Raw genomic sequence first — 17,059 nt, 5'->3', positions numbered from 1 at the left:
ATATGTGTAAAAAGTATCTGAATTTTCCCTTTAGCTTGGCAAAACCTAAGTTTTCTCTAATTCCACAGTACAAAAGTCTGAATATTAAAGCAAATTTATTATCATTACTAAGCAAAACCTCATAAAGAATTTGCAAATATGAACCATTTTCTCTTTCAGTATTATCAAGCATTACTAATGGATATACAGTGTAACCTTTGCCAATTTTCCAGTGTAGTGATACTACAAGAAATTGCAAATTGTATATAAAATTAAGAAAAAGTTGTTTGCTTCTGAGAAAATTGCATTTAACAAGACAAATTGGTCTGATTATTCTCTCCAGTAGTCCCATATGGCAATCATAACACTGCATACTTCAAATAAAGACTGAACAATTAACAGAGAAATATAGAGCATATATTCTCCAGCTTGTCTTCAGAAGGTGGAAGATGTATTATAGCCTCATTCACTAGTTACTGTCTTCCCAACCATTAAATCCTGTACATTTCTTGCAAAGCACCAAAATTTAGGTTTTGACCAACAGTCTTCTCTTCAGTCAGTATCTCAAAGATATGCTATCTACTCTCAAAGTACAATTTAACAATGTAATTAAAATCCCCATAACACTGCTTCACTCATTCTTCACAGCATCTTCCACATCTTAAAAATACAGAGATACATACTGCATCTATTCTTAGTTTTGTGAGCTAGGCTTCAGCTTTCAAATCCTTCCAAGGAAAAGCTTTCAGCTACACTCCACCAAGTTTCTATTTTTCTATGAAATGATAGAAAGTAAAGAAAGCTGAGTTTTCTCAGCTTTGTAAACTCTTTGTAAACTTTTCTGGGCCAAAGCCATATTATAAAGAAATCTGAAACAACTGTGTTCTGTATAAACACAGTGAGCAACTTGTTAAGTAGTTTCAAAACCAAATTAAACCAAATGTTCAGGAAACAAAACAGGACATTCTATCTTCTACACATTCTTAATTATTTTACTTTTTAGAAAACAAAAGATTTTACAGATATGACAAAAATTAAGGAGCATGGAAATTTAATTTATATATTCTCAATTATGATACAGCATACTGCTTCCTAAAGTCAATACACTGACAGTTGTATGATGAATTCTACTATATAATTCTTATGTCATCTCTCCAAATTTAACAATTTGCATTAACAATTTTTAATAATTGGCATTAATTTAAAAAGAAAATCTGTGCTTTCCTTTATATACAGAAAACAAAAAATACTATATGGACTTCATGCTCTGGTGAATGCAGTCTGTTATGAGCACTCTAAAAAGCTTTCATGCCATTCAAATAACATCAAATGCAAAGCTTAACTTCTAATGCAATGTATACATCAGAGCTGTGAACTTGCAGAGCTTAAAACTTAAACAAGAACACTCTATCATTTTAGATACAATCTACTGGTAAAATCATTTCTCCAAAGTAAGCTTCTATCCTACAACTCTTAATCAGTGAACATAACTGTTAAGAGAGCTAGTAACTAAAGATACCATATAAACCCAGAAAATCTTACACTTTGCACCATCAGGGCCAAAGACTATGCATGACTACCACTTTATATACACGGCAAATAACTGGAAATGACAGTTCTATGCACTTTGGTCACACATACATGCATTAGCATTTTATTTATTTCACTCTGAAGTACAACTCTAACTTACTGTGCTGTGTTTTATAGCATGGAAAAGACCTGGACAGTAAATTTTTTCTTCTGAACTGAACTATGTCAAAAACCATGTACGTTCTCCAGAAACAGGTAACAGAAAGTAATGGAAGTTCTGCGCATGGGGCCTGACTGGAATTTGTCAAAACTAAAACCCTGAAGGAACAGGTAATACAGGTGCTGGATTTTCAGCACCAACTGTCCCCCTCAGAGATCTGCTCCCAGTTCATTTTAACACCTACTATGTAACCACTAAATATTTGTGATGTATTTGCTTCCTGCTTCAGAAAGGCAACATCACCGAACAACACAAGATTTAAAGTTACTTTTTTTACACTTAGCAAATAAAAGCTCTCACCTGTGCTTGTTCTGGAGTTTCGCCTGCAAAGTAAAAGATGTAATGCTCTTCACTAAAGTGCTGAACTACTATCTGAAAACAGTTTGGCCTTAAAAATAAAAAAAAAATTAAAAAAAAACAACAAAAATTAAGTTTAATTAATCTTCACATATTAACAGACACCTTCACAAAGTTTACACTGAAGTAACTGATTTCTCCTGTTTGTCTGTAAGGTGCATTGGATAACTGCATCAATGTTTGTTCATCTACATGTTACCATCACAAATGGAAAGACTTCCAACAAGATTTATCAGATCTCCAAAAACTGCATTTTGGTTTTGAACGTATTGTGTCATTTTAAGAAAACTACAGTACATGCAACCTGCTTCAGAACACTGACATATTTTTAGAATGGTGTGTACTGAACAGGCATCTATGCTGGCTTACAGTTAAGGCAAAAAACCAGCCATCTCAAAACACTTGTCAACTCTCTATTCCTAGAGAGTTTAAAAGCAGTGCAAGTTCAGCATTTTTTCACAACCAGTTAATCATACATAAAGGATTTTTCTTTCAAGAAACAGTATTAACCGAAGGAATCCCCTATATGAATGTGTCCCACAGCTCTTATGATCAGTAAGATGTGTACTAGATCATACACAAAACACTTGAGTGTATGTGACACAAACCTCTACAACCTTAAATGTTGCAGAAGTACAGCCTTCACTGTACTTCTGAGAAAAGGGCAGAGACAGTCTTTTATAAACTACTTAAAGTGCAGGAGGAACTCTGTCTCAGCTGCAGTTCCTCACTAACAGCTTCCTAGCTGCTGCAACCATGCATGTCTTCCTACACACCTCTAAGTACCACCTAGCACCCAACTTTGCTCCAACCCACAATACAGGGTTTCTTAAAATCTGTTTAAGAGAAAGAAACAAAATGTTTATTGATTACAATATATACCAAAGCTTCATGCTTAATTGTCAACTATACAGGGAACATTTCGGCATTTTGTAAATAATCTTTATCTGTATCTGGGCTCCTCATTCCAGTAGATAGATGTTGGAGTCTTTTTCAAAATTATTATAAAGATTTAAAAACCCACAAACAGACAGAGCAAAACATCAGTCTTTGTAGATCAAGAAATGCCACTAATGTTAAATATTTGTCTCTAGTTTTTTCACAAAGTAACTAGAAGTGTCTACATGTAATTTTTTAATAAATATTAAGACCTGTAGGATAGCCAGAATTTCTAACTTCTTTCACTTATTATATAAGTAAATATAGTTATTTCTTCTATTAAATTCTATAAAATACAGGCCAGTGGAGTTGTTTTTGTAACTACCAATGAAAAAATACATAAATGCTCTTCTTAATTTCTAGTGATATCTAAAGACTTCTGATTCTCAACTTTCTTGTTGATAATCACCTGTGGTCAGCATATTTTGAATATCAAAATATTACAGTAAGTAAGATTTCATGTGTAAGTAACTCTGGGTATAGTAATCGTGCAAAAACAATCTTTGAGGATGTTTACTTAGATGAACTAGTATAATACAAACAAAGTACTTGTTTTTAAACAGAAAAGAACCTACAGACCTCTAACCAAGTTAGCTTTCAAATACCAAAATAATGTAGAACTTTTAGAATTTACAAAAATTCTTTATCTTACTAACTCTTGGTGCAATAGGATAAAAAAACCCCAATGTCCTACCTGCCAAATAAACTGTCATGTACTCCATAGACAGAACACACACTAAGGTCTATTAGTCCTTTGGGTTTTGTGGCTCGTTTTTCACTTTCAAAATAAATAAGCTGGGCATCATTTCCCTCTAATATAAAGTACAAGTTTTTCCATCTCTTTCCTTTACCTGCACAAGAATCAAGCAAATTGTTATAATGCTGTCTAAAACAACACATAAATTTTGTAAATTAAGAAAACAGAAGAGGGCAGCAAAGCTTCTGTCAAATTCCAAAGAGAAGAACAATGTACAGATAATCACACTTGAGTTATAACATCAGTATATGCATTCCGTTTTATACAACACGTGACTAAAACCAGATCCTCTTCACAGATGCAGGTAGAGTGGCAAAAGATTCTTCAAACATCCTCAGTGCTTTCAACAACATTATGAAAGTGCATATGAGTTGCCCCAACAATGAGCTCCTCTCTATCTATACAGATTGCAAATAGTGACAATGTGGACCCCATTAATTAGATTTTTTTTTAAGAAATGGACTCTCAACATTAGAAAGTTGCTCCTAAACTCTGACCATTGATTGCATTACAATACCTTAAAATATATAGCTGAAGAACAGAAATGGAAATATTTTATATGCAAACTTAAATCAGAATCAACCTGCAAGCACAACCATATGTAAGAATTTGGCTGGTTCCACTTGCTGCAGAGAAAGGTTCTTTGAATTACAATGGATTAGGAGCATTCTGCAACAAATTAATGCTTAAATCAGAGTACCATTTAGAAAAAAACTTTCAGCCTTTATTTCACACTTCAGTCATCATAAATCCACTGGGGCCTCAATAAACTAGTAGCAAAATTGTTTTCAAAATACAAATGTAACACTCATTTATTATACTATGACTCCTAGGTGGAAGAGTGATTTTATTGCATTTAGTCCATACACACTATGTGCATCCTTCTACAAGACAGTACTCTAATTTGCCTCTTTTAGCTTAATTTTTCCAAGTCATTCCAATTTCATTCTTTATTTCATGGCATCTCTCTACACCTCTCAGAATAAACCTTCTCAACAAATGAGATGCTTCCCTTTTTCTGTTCAGAAGGTATAGTTTGGGGTGGTTTGGGGTTTTTTAATGTCTCTTGTATTAGGCTACATGTAAACTCATACCTTCTTTCTTGCATTTGGTCACTATCCAGATTACCACCTGTAACTTATCCTTCTTGTCATTTGCAGAAATCTTGTTATTGATACCGTTTTTCTGCGTCCATTAACGCTGATTTTTCCCAAAAAGTAGAAATATAACACTCGGCAAGGGACCAGCTTCCTCAAAACTTCAAAGACTTGTTCAATGGAAATTCTTCAGGGTAATACTGAAGGTTACACTGAAATAAGTCAAGCTGTCAGCTTTTAATGTGCTTACTGTATGCTGTGCTGTGTCAGCGTTAGAACCCTAAAAAGTCACTACATCCTTTGTATGGCAGACTGTGCATATTAAATTTAAGATTGAAAACATACAACCTGACTTGAAATAGCAAAATTAAACCAGCTGTTCTCTACAGTGAATGTACAGATTTATACTATTCTAGCTCTTTCAAACCTCTATCAGCTAGAGCTTAGTGAGTTCAATATTAAATAAAAGCACTTTATGAAAATATTTCATTTCATGATTTTGAATGCTACTTTTGACAAGGATGCCTACTTTTTGTGCTGTGCTGATTTTTTCAGAACTGCCAACCTAAATTTTCATACTGCATGTAATTTCACGTATCACATTGTTCTATTCATCTACTACCAAAGGAAAGAGATCCTTCACACTCCTTACACACTTTCTAGAACCTTTTGCCCACTTCAATTTTGCTCTTTCTAGTACCACTAAATTCATTAAACTCAGCTAGAAGGTGCTAATCTCTGCCCTCTAGTGACCAACAATAGGGTACAAGGAAATGGAACAAAATTGATGCAGGGAAATTTCAGATTAGACATTAGGAAAAAGTTCTTCACTGAGGAGATGGCTGTTCCTTAGAAAAGGGTATGCAGGAAATGCTCAGAGCCTGTCAGGGTTTAAGGAGTGTCCAGATGATGCTCTTAAGTCATGTGGTTTAGTTTTCAGTGGACCTGCGCATGATCTTTATGACTCCCAGACAATTTAAGATACTGCATGATTCTATGATCCTTATCTGCTTTTTCTCTTCCTTTAAAGAAATAACAGAGGCAAACATAACTCACTTTTTTTCAGAAGATAACCTTTTTTGACAATATTTTTATAAAAAGCATCCTTTGTTTTCCGACGAATTGTATTGTAGATTTCTTTTCCGTCCACTGTATCATTAAGCACTTGTTCTTGGTGCTAGAAAACATGTCAGAAAAACATACTTTAAGCTCAGAAATTGCCAACTATGAAGCTGCAATCAGGATCATGTTACTGAATGCTACCTAACTCATTACTACTGTTCTCTCATGCATTTTACGAAAGCATTCATTTTTCATACAATACACATGCTAGAAATGTACTATAACTCTTTCCATATCTCCCAAACTGAAAGAAAACAGGGGTTTTCAATACAGACAGTCTTCTACAAAGAAAGTCTTTTCCATGTAAAAACAAAAAACATCATGTTTCACTGTGATTTCACTGTGTTAAAATTTATGCCAGTCTTTGAAGATTTATCTAGCTTCTCACTGTCTTCTACCAAAGCTCAGAGGCCTGACATATCATGGATAAACTCTGAAGCAACAAAAATGGTGCAGATCATAATTAAAACTGACTCAAAGTGGCACAGTCCCCCATAGGACTGTGCCTTTAGTTCTAATCTCTTTAGAACTCACATGCTGCAACTGAGCAGAATTCAGGACAAGAGAAGGGAAGAAACAGGAAATAGAAAAAAAATAAATTCACACAATAAATGGTAGTATCTAGAAATGCAAGTAATAAATATGACCGAGCCAGGTCTGACCTTACTAAGTAAGCTGATGAACAAAATTTCTTTAGTCATGAAAACAACCAAGAAAAGCAAGACTATAAAGGACATCGCTGAGATGAAAAGAGACATATGAACTGGTTCTTACATAATATTCTACTTTGCTTCCTGTGCATATATCTGTAAGAATTATGATTTTGATCAAAACAACAATAGCAAGATGAAAAATAATTTGGTAATATTAATAGGAATTACAGGACCTACAAAGGAAGCTATATCCATATGTTATGAAATGATAACATAACATAAAATGATTATCTATCAAGATAATGTTTTTAACATAAGTGCACAAGGAGTAGTGCGCAAAAGAAGACATCTAGTGGCAAATACTTTTAAGTAAACAGCATATCAGACACAGGAATTCTACCAGATTGACTTTAAAATGATGCAAAACTTTTAAATTATTTTTCCCCCCTCAGAAATATAGAGCATGGTGTTACATGGAAGGAAGGTGAAGCTGAACATTAACTGCACCACTGAGCACTAAATTTTCAAATAAAGTCACAAGTGCATCTGGCTAGGTTAAAAGAATCTGAAGTACTCTCACATGGAAAATGAGTCAATAAAGAGTTTATTAATACCGAAACTGTAAGTTTCACATATGTGAAAACCTAAAATGAAGACTTATTGCCATTATTAAGAGGAAAAATGAAGAAAGTTAGTAATTAGATTTTCCAAGGAGCAGTCTCAGAATTCTTATTTGCTTTCTGACCTAAGCACATTACTGAGCAGAAGTTAACAGCAGGAAAGAATGGCGAAGCACCAAGGACACAACACAATTAGCAGTATAGGAAAGACTGCAATAACAAGGAATGTATCTCTTAGTGAAACACAGCAGTTACACCTGCTGATACTGACAGAAAATGAGATGTGAACAGCTGAGTCATTCATTGGAGGACTGGACTGTGAACTGTTGGCTATGCTAAGATACTGGTCCCACAAGGATGGACTTAGCTTGTGCCATGGCAGCACCGAAGGTGCTATGTTTTAGTTTTGTGACTGTAATGGTATTGGTAACATACCAGTGTCCTGGCTTTTGTTGATCAGTACCTGCATAGCCTCAAGACTTTCTCCATTTCCCTCTCTGCCCCCTTCCTCAGTAAGATGGCTTGCTGGACAATACGCTGGGAACAGAGATAGCCAGGACAGACGATGCCAATTTATTAGAGGGATATTCCCTGTCATGTAACATCATGATCAGCAATAAGCGTGTGGGCACACGGAGGTCTCAGAGAGCATCTGGGCATTAGTCTACTTGTGAGAGGTGCTGAGTGTTGCCTTTGTATCACCCTTTCCTTTGCTTATAAAACAGTATTTATCTTAACCCAGCAGTTTTTTTGCTTTTGCCCCATTCCCCAAGAATAGAGAATGAGCAAACAAAGGTGCAGGTCCTTAGCAGCTCACTAGGGTCAACCCACCACAGAAAATTACATGTGTTTTCCTTAAGTGCTTTCCAGAGAGAAAGGGAATTATCCCTAACATGGTACTACTCTAAATTGTTCTGGTACATGTTCAAGAAAGCTGAGTTCACACCAAAACTGGTAGCAGCAAGGCAACTATGAAAACATTACAAAGAGACAGGATCAGATTCTGGTGTGCTTAGCTTGGTGAACAGAAGAAATGCTCTTATATTAATAAAAAAGATGCCACAAAGGGGTATGAATTGATGGCAACTCTCTTTAGGGAGGACAGGAAGAGCAAATTTCTGATTTCCACTGAAACAGGAAAGCTCGGGAACAGAAAAAGAAAAGAATAGGTACGTAAATTTTACAACTAGTTATAAGCTCATGAAAAGGTAATGATGTACTATGCTTATTACTGGTGATCTCTTATAATCAATTTCTGCTATGGGGCAAGTGCGCTGCAGAACAAGTGCTGCAGTCCCAGCCCTGCAATCACTGCTGAAGCTTTTTGGTGTGTATAGGTTTCCTGTGACAGGAAAAAAAACCCAGACACTGAAGAGAGGGCAGACTGGCTCCCCTTAATATGGGACTAAATCAAAGCATGAGCCCAGGAACTAGGGGTGCAGAGCAGCGGTCGAACACCTCACAGCATATACAGAACTTACCATACTTTCTGTTGACTACAACCCAGTCTTCAGTAAGCATATGTATTTGAGGATAAAACAAAAGAAACAGATGAGCTGAAAACACTGAAGCTGTTGATGACTGACTACTGGAGATGATGCCGTTTAACTACTACTGGTACCTCTGCTGTAATTTAGTTCATAAATTGATTTGATAGGGATTCAGTGTGTGACTTCAACATCAAAGGCTCAGAGATTAAATCTTACCTGCATTGGAACAGGATCTTTTAAGTAATATCCTTCAACAATCTGTTCTTTTCTGTAGTGCTCAATGATGTCAGCAATACTGTTCCAATAAGAAAAATAATATTGAAATGTTAAACACATTAATTTTTCCACCGTTTGAGAATCTGCTTTTCCATAAAACCACAAAAAATGTTCCCCCAAAGTTTTAATAAAATCAAGTGTTAATCATCATAATCTTATTTGAAAGGAATGAGGGTTTACTAATATACTGAAGTCAAGAAAGTTCATAAAACTGTATTCAGAATGTATTAACCTAAACTCTGCAAAATATTTCAATTACTTTCTTAAAATATCAAATTAGGACACTGCACTTTCCACATTCAGGTAGTACATGTGCATTACCTGCTTCCCAACCAAGCTGAAAAATTGCTATTTCATTGGCAATAATTTTCCAAGTCCTAGAGTAATTAGCTAAGTGGAATGGGACATATTCTGAGTGAAGTGCAATCCCCTTCTAGAAGAACAGGAATAGAAAACAGAAAAGGTTGGTAGCAGGGCTTATTCAAATTATGACTGGACATCACTGAGCTATTCTTTTAAATACTCAGTAGCACTCCTCTACAGGGATGCACTCATTCTAGTGCAGATTCAGACTGCAATCGCATTTGGAAGGCTCAGGAGAGAAGTAGTGACAGATACAAGCTGAAACTCAAGGCATTTAATTGCTCTGATTTATTTTCACACTACTGAAATTTACATTATAATAAAGAACATCAACAGGGACATCAACAGAAATTAATCATTTACATGCAAATATCCATCTAGAAAAATAGCTAAGTAATTCAATAGATAAAAATATACTCAGTGGGACTTCTCAGTTCATGCATACTCAGCTGTGTGTGCAAAGATACAAATAAGGCATATGTGCAATGCAGGAACAATAGCTAATACTGTAAAAAATCTCAAAAACTTCTAAATAAAGCTATATCAAGATATCTTGGTTGGCTTTTCTATTTTATTCTGAAGCTATGAACTAGGCAAACTTGATAAAATTACCTTCCCACAAGCACTTTTATTTTTCAGATATGTAAAATGAAGTTAATGTTTCTTTCAGTTTTAATGAAATCAACTAGTTAATTTCAATTTTTACTGAGATGCTGTCTGTATATGCTGTTTTCTACATAAGAATTTCAACTGTGTCACATTACAAAAAACAATGACTCAGTCATTACATTTCACAAGTTGAAGAGCTACTACCAATATTTTCTAATCGATCAAACAGCAGTACATGAATTTTCTCACTCATCAAATTAGGAATACCTTGACCTTCAATGCAGCATCTACTTCCTTGATTAAAAATGCCATTAGGATTTCCTCAATGTAAGGAGCAGGTGCCTGCAAAATTTCTGCAATTTTGTAATATGGGGCGAAGAATAAAGTCAGTTGTATTTAAAAACTCTTTCTGGAGTTAGAGTAACATTTAGACTAGGAACTCCAAGCCTTGATGAAGCACCTAAGGGCTGTGTTCTTCATTATATGTTTGAACTTCCAGCAAATTTACCAACCTTATACACACAGAAATTTGAACTGAATATCACCTTTAAGAGTATAGTGGTAATTCTCCCAAAAATACAACAAAAACAAAGATTTTCTTTGACATTAAGGACGATCTCTAGAAAACTACATACCAAAATACTAAAAGAAATTCTTAAAGCACTTTGTCATAATTTATTGCTGCTTAACTTTAAAATCTTGTTTTCTGTTTGGCTGCGTAGAATCTCTTTCAGACAAATACAATCTACACACCAAGTGAATCCAGCACTGTATTATAAAGTAATCTGAAGCAATAACAAGGTAGTATCTTTCTGAAAGTGTACTATTTATTGCTACAAACCCATTTGAGACTAATAAGAGTTCCACTAACTTGATGATTAATTTGACATCACCAAGGCTGGGGGGCTCCTGGCCTATCATCCTTGTCCTAAGCCATGCAACTACAAATCGCAAATCGACATTTACTTTCATGAAAGGCTGACCCTGCAGCTAGCCTAGTTTTCAGTAAGGATGGCTGGAGGCCAGACTGATTAATGAAGGTGTTCTAGCAGCCTGAGTCCTAAATGGGCGTAGGTTCATAAGGATCCAACTTTTAGCCTCACAGCATCATGCGAGTGAAGTCATATGACAAGGTCCACTGAACTTAGTAAGGAGACCTTGACATTTTCTCAGACACAGCTGCTAAACCTCTACCCAATCAAAAGTGACAGAAATTCTCTATTGGGGTAAGTCTACCCGTGTTCTAGGTGAGCAGGACAGGAAAAATGCTGATTTTTTTAAGGCAGGCAATGACCTCTTTTTAAGGAGGAAGGTGAGTTCTCACTACTGAAAATTCTTCCAAATACAACAACTCTAAAAAAATACTATGAAAGACGGAGATGTACTGATAGTTTCTCCCATAAAGGGGGAAAGACCTCATTATTTCTCTTTCTGTTTTGTACAAATTACTATTTTTTGCTACCAATGGCAAAAGAAATACATCTTAACTTTGTTCACTCTAAATGAACTGGTCAATATTTCTGCTCCAAATACCATGCACATACTTCAGTGTAATTTAGTAATTTTTTCAACAATGAAGGCATTTATCCCCTTTCTTGTAAATAGCCATTTCTATTATTTGAAAACTCTATTGATTGTCTCAGATAAAATTAGAATTTTTATTTCCCCCTTTTCAAATAGACAAGAACACATGTAGAAGCTTCCAAGCTGCTTCAAATAGAGTATCTCTTAATTACAGATACACTATTTATGGATCCACATGATCCATTCAAACTACAATTTACAGAGTGAAGGAACTGTTTGGCAGAACAAGCACAAATACTTCAAGAGAAACAAGTTACACTTAGGTTATTTAAGCTGTAAGAATCTGCTCAGTTAGAAGTAACTACTGTGGAAATTAGAGAAAATATTTAGAATAAAGGAAACTACAGTCTTAAAATCATAGTAGTAAATAATTATCAGGAGCAATTTATGCAAGCACAAAATATGCACAATTCCTTTTGCCACAAGAACTCACCTATTATAGTATCTTCCTCCCATCATAAATTGATTGTTTGATGTTGGACATATTTTAAAACGCTGAATATTTTCACAGGTCCGGAAATAAAGTGAATAATCACCAGGAGTATTATCTGAAGGCCTCACAAGAAAACTGCACACCTGACCAACTGAAAGGACATCATAACAGTGTTATTTTTCTTAGTGATATATGTAAACCCTTACAAAATCTATTTCTACATAAACTAGAAAGAACTGCACACCTGAAGAGATACAAACCCTATAAAGATAAATTCCAGTAGTGATCTCAGACTAGAAGAACTAGTACTAAGCCACCAGAATTAATGAAAAATGGTTCCACTGTAGCCTGCAACCTAGCCGTATCGTCGCAATCTCTTTAAAACATCATACAAAAAAATGTTTGATAACATTTTCAAATCTCTGTGTCAATATTTAAAGTAGGGTATTAAACAATATGAGTCAGAAGTACTGTTTTCAACTAAAGAAATACTTGCCTTATGAAAGTGAAATAATTGATTCCACATAAAACAATTTAAAAATCAATTAAATAAAAAATTTTTAGATTAACTTTACTTGATAACATACTCAGTACTGATAGCCATGAAAGTTTTCATCCAATGTAGTATTCTACTGAGGTAGCACCCAGAGGGACCGGAGAATCTAAACCACTCATTTATGTTTAGACATAGAAGGAAGTTTTGCCATAGTTTAATATTAACAGGATCACTTTGAGCCATTTCACTATCACTGTATTTCACATCAGAAATACACATACCTGTCATCAGCAAATTGTAAGCTTCTTGCTTGGAGATCTTCCCATGGAACCATCTTAACAAAGATGAAGAGAAAAATTAGAAAGCAAAACTACCAGCTCTCTTTTGTGGTTATGCTGACATCCAAGGCTCTGGCACCTATGAATTGATCTTTATTTAAAAAGACCCAATATAGATGGATGAGACAATCAATGTCCATGCTACTTAATTATTCTCTCCTCCCAACAACATGAAAGACTAACACTAATAGGTATATAAATTACTTCAATAAAACACTTGTAGCTGATGTTCAAATACAAGTGAGTTTAGAGATTGATATGAATTGTCCAAAAAGTAGGTAATTTCATAGGCATTATTTGAAGTCATACAGCAATGTACTAGCATCATGAAATCTGAAGCTCAAACAAGAAGTTATACACAGAAAACCTCAAACTCAAATTTGCCAGAGCTGTGGAAACAAAACCTAGCTTTGTTAGATTAATGAATATAAACTGCTTTGATCTAAAACCTTGTACTTTCCTAGAGTCTTGTGTCAGAGTAGTAACCCACAAAAGTTCACAGCCTCTGCCTAGTTTTGGCATGATACTTACCAGTATTCAGAAAAGCTAGACACAGTACAACTTAATAATCTGTATTTAAAGGAAAGCTAAAGACACGGTGCTTATAAAAGAAAAACCCGATTTCTGGCTTTCTTTCTATACTATCTTCAGATATTAATATAGATTCCTCTGAAAGATAAACAACATCTGAAAGACAGAATCAAAGCTCCATACATCCCCTACAAGCTACTTTCCAAACATGAAATTTTCACATTTGAAGACATCCATACTGCCAAATTGAGTAGCAGAACTCAATAAACCAAATAGACCACTGAAATGCCTCCTTCTGCCACCAGCCTCTTGGAAAGTGGGAAACAGCAAAAACAGCAAGCACAAATATGACTAACAAATGAGGACATCAGATAATTCATGAAGGCACTAGACATTTTTCACAACTATCTGCCACTCATCTTCACTTGTGAATGTAATCTCTTAACAGACATATCAACACACTACTGATTATAAGTTGAATTTTTAAAATTTTTTTTAAGTATTTAAGTAAATAGAAGGAAGAATAGTCACAGTCCTGTGACTTTTTCTTCAAACTTTAAGCATTATAAGAATCACAGAATTGTACAGAACACAGAATCCTTTGCATTGGAAAATACTGTTGATCATCACATCCAATCCTTAACATAGCACTGCCAAGGCCATCACCAAACCAATGTCACCAAGTACCACACCTACACACCTTCTAAATCCCTCCAGAGATGGTAATTCTACCAAAAGTCCATTACAGGACTTTTTCACATTAATTATCTCTGCATCTGCAGCAGCTAGTATATAAAGAAGTCTTGGGATTAAAAAAATAAATCTCTTTGGTCACTTTCTCAAAAACTTAGAAATCTCACAGTGGAACTTGACAAACAATTATGATTACTTTCAAACAACGAAACAAAAATCCTTACATTTTGCCTTCATGGGGATCTTCTTCTCTTCCCTATGAGAAAATTAACATATCAAGTGAATAACAACAGTACAACTCAATTAAAAAAAAAGTCATAAGTTAAGACCTGTAGAAAAAAAATGATCTTTAGATATCTGAGGCATTTTTTACCTAAAAGACTTGCTGCAGCTCTATGAAAAGCTTTCCTCTTCATTCATTAGGTGAAAATTCAGCAAAAATGTTATTTCTGATGATTACTTCATTCATGATCCAAATCCTTTAGAGGTGGTAACTTTTTAGAAAGTTTCAACCTTCTCAGCCTTCCTAATGTTAAATTACCACTGACCTATCAGTCTACAGATCACGGTCTAGTACTGTCACTTCAGTTTAGCTATTCACATCCTGACACAGGAATCAATCAGGAGCATCTCAAGTAACATTGCTATTGGCAAAACACACATACTGCGTGAGAAGATATTATAAAAAAATCTTTTTCTTGTTTTTTTTCTCACCAATAAATTTTTAACCCAAATTTCATCCTAGAATAAAGAGAAAGATCTACCACAATGCAAAATTACATTCTGTTGAGTTAGCGAACTTTTCATGGCAATTGCAAAAAAGAAATGCAATTGAATGATTCTTCACCAGGACAGTAGATTTTAGGGAACTGCCTAGTAAATTTACAGTACTATTCATTTGCACTTATCTTTGGACAACACATGAATAAACATTTTTTGATAATAAACTATGCTTAAAGGTATGGTTTAGTTTTTTAGAACTACTAAATGAATTTACTAGGTTCAGAAATGCACACAATTAGAAAACAGGCAATTAAATGTCACTAGTTTTTGTCCAGGATTATTTTATAAAAAAATCCCATTCATTTAAGAAATTTAAATACAAAAATTACTTACCACTTCTTCTACCAGGTCTTCCACAATAAGACCTTGTTCATCTGTCCGTAGGTTTGTAACCCACATCCAGCCATCTTCCAATTCATTATGGACAATAAACATGTCTCCTTTAAGGAAACTGAAGAAGGTTACAGTAAGATTTAAATCAGAGATACAATCATAATTTAAAGTTTAATGAACACAATGAATTCTTGGGTATAATTCCCATAAAATATTTGGGAAAACCTATTGGTAAAAAATGCAGGAACTGATATTCCAAGCACATGTGTATTTTTCCTCACAGTTAAGTGGCTACCATATACAAGTTTTCATACTTTTGATTTATGTTTAGTATCTAATATATACTTCAGTGCTCTCAACTTCAAACTGTGCTAATGTGTAAAACAAAAATAGCACAGCAATATTAAAATACAGTAATATTGTTCTTTAATCAAGAGAGATCAAATATGCAACACAAGCAAAATAACCCTTAGCAGTCTATAAGAAAGTAATATTCCTTTCATTAAAAATTACCTTGCATAATGCAAGTTGTGGAATACCTATTCATTACGTTCTCACATATAACGACAAGTAATGCAAAGAGAATACAGAGCAGTTATCAGAAATGCCATGCAATTAGCTACAAGCATAAGAAGCATTAACATTCAGAATCAGAGAATCACAGAATCAAATGGGTTGGAAATTACCTCTGATATTACTAAGGCCAACCTACTACCAAATACCACATGTCAACCAGACAATGGCACTAAGTGCAACATCCAGTCTTTCTATAAACTTCCAAGACAGTGATTCCACCACCTCCATGGGCAGCATTTCAATGTCTAATCACCCTTTCTGAGAAAAATTTTCCCCTAATGACCAACCTAAAGCCACCCTGTTTAGGTGGCTTTAAGATTACGTTTAAGATTATGTTCTCTTATCCTGCCACTGGTTGCCTGGCAGAAGAGACTGAACCCTACCTGGCTACATGCTTCTTTTAGGGAGCTGTAGAGAGCAATGAGATCTCCCTTGAGACTCCTTTTCTCCAGACTGAGGCCCTGCAGCTGTTCCTAATAGGACTTGTACTCCAGACATTTTACCAGTTCCATTACCCTTCTCTGGACGCACTTCAGGACCTCAATGTCTTTCCTTGAATGGCCCAGAACTGGACATGGTTCTCAAGGTGTGGCCTCACCAGTGTCGAGCACAGGGAAAGAATCACTTTCTTAGTCCTACTAGCTACAGCACTGCTGATCCAAGTCAGGATGCCTTTGACTCTCTTGGCCACCAGGGCACAGCTGGCTCATCTTCAGCCAGCTGCTGACCAGCACCCACAGGTCCACTTCCATTGGGCAGCTTTCTAGCCCTGCAGAGGGTTTATTGTGGCCAAAGTGCAGGACCCAGCACCTGGTCTAAGGGAGTTTTCATTTCTGGAGACTAGTGTAAGTTACTCCTTAAATATTAAGAACACAAACTCAGGTCACATGAAAACGTTTCACTGCAACACAGAATTTTTAACCATGTTTCATGATGCATCAAGGTACAGGAAAAACAATAAATAATGAAGCTCGTTAACTACCATTGCAATTAAAAATTTCATAGCAAATGTCTATGGCACGGCTTTCATTTGAAGTAACAGAAAAAACAAAACTCAACAAACTACTATTGAAAACGAAGAATAAATTCAACTGCTTTAACAGGTAACAAACAACAAAAGCACCCTCCATCACTGCATAGTTACTGCATGGAAGACATGTTGAAATTAACTCAGTAATACTTCAAACTTAAGAAATATTTACTATGATATTAAAATTCTAAGTCAAAATTCTCTGAAATACATAATTACTTCAAGAGCATATTAATTCAATCTAGAACAA

General features: G+C 35.1%; 1 protein-coding gene across 1 annotated transcript in view; it reads right to left on the bottom strand.

Annotated features, from left to right (window-relative positions):
- The window catches only part of RASA1 (RAS p21 protein activator 1), a 46,143-nt gene that overhangs the window by 16,454 nt on the left and 12,630 nt on the right, over positions 1 to 17,059 (bottom strand). Inside the window, exons 5-12 of the mRNA XM_066569850.1 lie at positions 15,204 to 15,321; positions 14,312 to 14,343; positions 12,807 to 12,859; positions 12,030 to 12,180; positions 8,981 to 9,059; positions 5,936 to 6,056; positions 3,720 to 3,876; positions 2,030 to 2,117 (exon numbers count right to left, since the gene is read on the bottom strand). Coding sequence (XP_066425947.1) covers positions 2,030 to 2,117; positions 3,720 to 3,876; positions 5,936 to 6,056; positions 8,981 to 9,059; positions 12,030 to 12,180; positions 12,807 to 12,859; positions 14,312 to 14,343; positions 15,204 to 15,321 — 799 coding nt within the window. The remainder of the gene's footprint in view (positions 1 to 2,029; positions 2,118 to 3,719; positions 3,877 to 5,935; positions 6,057 to 8,980; positions 9,060 to 12,029; positions 12,181 to 12,806; positions 12,860 to 14,311; positions 14,344 to 15,203; positions 15,322 to 17,059) is intronic.

Source organism: Molothrus aeneus, chromosome Z (genome assembly GCF_037042795.1).
Source record: "Molothrus aeneus isolate 106 chromosome Z, BPBGC_Maene_1.0, whole genome shotgun sequence".
NCBI classification, from domain to species: Eukaryota; Metazoa; Chordata; class Aves; order Passeriformes; family Icteridae; genus Molothrus; species Molothrus aeneus.
The sequence above is the reverse complement of the archived record's forward strand: the minus strand, read 5'-3'. Positions and strand labels throughout refer to the sequence as shown.